At 34.4% G+C, this 3,572-nt stretch overlaps 1 protein-coding gene across 1 annotated transcript; it reads left to right on the top strand.

The window, feature by feature from the left end:
- The first annotated feature begins 579 nt into the window (after positions 1-579).
- On the top strand, positions 580-1,415 carry LOC122290018 (germin-like protein 11-1). Its single transcript, XM_043097527.1, has one exon. It carries the CDS (start codon positions 613-615, stop codon positions 1,249-1,251), a length of 639 nt encoding a protein of 212 aa, XP_042953461.1. The 5' UTR covers positions 580-612; the 3' UTR covers positions 1,252-1,415.
- The last annotated feature ends 2,157 nt before the right edge of the window (positions 1,416-3,572 follow it).

Below are 3,572 nucleotides of genomic sequence, written 5' to 3'. Positions count from 1 at the left end.
TCAAAGCTGTCTCCAAGTAATCCCCAGCAAAGAACTCCACGGAGATATTTAGAAGGGGCCTAATTGAGCAAAAACACAAAATCAAACATAAACTGGCCTGGTTTGGATTAGGAGATGAGATGAGATGGTTTTAGATAAAAGATAAAAGTTAAAAATAAAATATTGTTATTATTGTTTTAGAATTTGAAAAAGTTGTAATGATGGGATAAGATAAGATGAGATGAGTTGAGATGATGTGAGATCACCTCCCTAGCACAAGGAAGACTGCGGGTTAAATGAATGTTAAACCGTAATAAAAGTTTGTGGGTTACGAGCTTTCCTTTTTCTTTGGGCAACATTTTTCCTTTGCTGTAATAGCAAGGAAGACTGGGCCGGTTTATTAAATATTACCAAAATGATTTTGAAAAGAATGACATGAACTACATGTGGTCCATCATAGACTTTTTTTCAAGCACAAGGAAAAATAATCTTTCTTTAAAGCAATGCGCTTCTTAGAACATAATCCATTACAAATCCAGTAGTGAACTCCAAGCCACCTCAAAAGCATTACGTATACATACAAAAATATAAAGACCAAAGAAGTCCGTCTTAACTTCACAACAGGAACCAAACATGAATTCTTCTCTTCCCTTCCACATTGTCTTTTTGTTTTTTATCTGTTTTTGCACTAGAATTTCCGTACAAGATTACGATAACCTTCATGACACTTGCCCAACGTCTACGACAGGAAAACAAACAGTCTTCATCAATGGCTTCACTTGCAAGAATCCAGCCAACGTTAGTGCTTCGGATTTCAAGACCTCAAATCTGAACCAAATCGGCAATACAGACAACTTTTATCGTTCCTCAGTGACCATTGTCACTGCTGCAGATTTTCCAGGCCTGAATACACTTGGCCTCTCAATTGCTAGAACTGACCTAGATGTGGATGGTCTGGTTTTGGCCCATTCCCACCCAAGAGCTTCTGAGATGCTATTTGTCAACAAAGGCGTTGTTATTGTCGGATTTATCGACTCTGGAAGCAACTTGTTCCAAAAACTTCTTAAAGAAGGTGATGTATTTGTGTTTCCCCGGGGGCTGCTCCACTTTTGCTTTAATGTTGGACATGATCTCGCTACTATGTTCTCAGTGTTTAATAGCCAGAATCCAGGGATGGTGAGCTTTGCTGATGCCATGTTCGAGCAACTTGATTCAGATTTAAAAGATAAGCTAGTGAGGCGACTAATCCCTCTTCCTGGATCCAAAGGTTAACCGCATTGAAAATGCGACTTTGGTTGAGTTTTCAACTCTATACTATATATATATGTATATATATTCAATTTCAAAAATATTATCTTCGTAAGTTTCTGCACGCATGTGCTTAGCAATAAAATAAATCGATCGCTAATATAAGTTTTTGTTGGTACTTGCATGAATTCGGGAGCAAAAAGTACTTGTGATTGAATTCTATTAATATGACCCTGTTTTTCAAATGGAAAATTTGAGTTTGAAACCACCCTATATTAAATAAAAAAATATCTATTACATATGACATTTGTCGTCTTTTGGATAATAATCAAAATGTCCAATTCAACCAAGTAGATGACATACTACTAGCAGAATAGAGACCGTGAAACAGTTAGTCCCACGAACTTTGTTGGAACAGCTTATTGTTCATTCAAATGATGATAAATTTTTTCGAACATAATAGTATGCGTTTGAACGATCAAACGTGCAGAGTATTCGAATGTATTAGTAATAAATTTTAATTGGAATGACGATTTCATTTTCATTTGAATGGTTTTGGCCGGGTTGCTCGTTTGAATTGTGGGGAAAATGTGTTTGAATGATAATAATTAGTAATTATCATATGAATTGAAGATTTTCGATTCGCATGGTAATCGCTAATACAATAAATGACAAATTTAATATAAGAAAACTACATTTAAAAATTATAATTAAAACATTACGATTGTTCAAATGTTGCATTAAGTCAAAATAAGTCAAAAGACATAAAGTAAGAAAATAAGTTCTAAGTTGGTGGTGACATAAAGTTCTAGGACATCATTAATTGCATCTATTCGAACATTTTTTGGGATTGAATTTCCATCTCCATTTGCATATCTTGTTGTAACTGTGCCTCTATATTCGCTGCCTGATGTAGTTGATTTTCCAACTCTTGTTGCTTGGACTTGAACTGTTTGATATCGAGCCTTACTTCCTCTAAGTGTTAAGACTTTTTATTCGATCTTTGGTCATCAAAATAAATGTGTATTCAAAAGGTTATTGATTGTGGCTGAGAATGTGATAGAGTATCTAATAGTATAATTGAGTGTTTATGGATTTGGGAGTCAAGAAGTCCTTTTGTTATCAAAGTGTGTAAGAGTTATCTTGCGAGTACTGCTTTGTATTCTTCTTCATTGTTGCTGGCTTAGGTTTTAGGGTTTTAGGGTTTTGGGTTTTAAGGTTTAGGGTTATTGATTGTGGCTAAGAATGAGATAGATTATCTAAGAGTATAATTGAGTGTGTATGGATTTGGGAGTCAAGAGATCCTTTTTTTATCAAGGTGTGGAAAGAGTTATCTTGCTAGCTGTTGAAATGGATAGGCTTAACGGCGATGTATTATGGATCCTAGTTTTAAACATTTTGGTGAAGTTATCAAAGTGCATAATGGAATCGTGGTTTTTATTTTTATTTTTATAATATGATGGTTTGAGAGTAAAGTTAGTGAGAATTGATAAATTAATTGTGACTTGATATAACTTAGGACTTAAATCTCATGAATATAGATTTCAATTTTGAGGATTATTAGGAACGCGAGAATTTTTTTGGTATGGAGGTAAAATATAATTAACATAGTAGTGATATAAATATGGGATTGAGGAAGTAGTGGTGAATTTATTAGAGTGTGCAACCAAAGCTTGGCATGATGGGTTGAAAGTAAAATTCTTGAGGGTTTGGAAATTAGTTAACATGAGATCATTTAGAATTTAAATCTCGTGGCTATGGATTTTTTATTTTTAAGGATTATGAGGAACAATAAATTCTTAGAGACCATGAGTTGGATACCTTCAAGAATCGAGTGTGAGATTAAAGACCCCAAACTTTGGATAATTTTATTTTGCTATTCGTATGAGGTTATTATATTATGTGGAAAGTTGTATTTACTATTTTATATGAAGTTAAGCTAAGAATTTGGGTGGAATTATTATTAAGCTTCTAATTACGTTGTTGAGGTATACATTTTAAGACTTGAATTGGACCTTTGAGAGTTGGACAATCGATACTATGTGCACAAATATGTATACTTAAGGGATTAGGAGGTATGTGAGGCACTAGGTGAAAATATTGGAAAGTTAGAATCTTGGAATGTTAGGTTCGACATAATAATCAAGAATTAAAATAGGCGTCGAAATGGGTAGGTATTTTAGACTTTGCTTTAGGTGGAGTAAATTTCGAGGAATATATATATATTTTTAAGAGGAGAGGGATGTAACACGCAGCCCATTAGGCCCTAGCCTACAGGGGAAAGCCAAGCTCACTGAAGGGAACAACACCATTTTGAGGTTAGCATCCTCTTCTTCTCTCCTTCC

Source organism: Carya illinoinensis, chromosome 12 (genome assembly GCF_018687715.1).
Source record: "Carya illinoinensis cultivar Pawnee chromosome 12, C.illinoinensisPawnee_v1, whole genome shotgun sequence".
NCBI lineage: Eukaryota > Viridiplantae > Streptophyta > Magnoliopsida > Fagales > Juglandaceae > Carya > Carya illinoinensis.
The sequence above is the reverse complement of the archived record's forward strand: the minus strand, read 5'-3'. Positions and strand labels throughout refer to the sequence as shown.

Bases quoted from the DNA above. Each gene is read 5' to 3' on its own strand.
- LOC122290018 (XM_043097527.1), top strand. From the start codon at position 613: ATGAATTCTTCTCTTCCCTTCCACATTGTCTTTTTGTTTTTTATCTGT.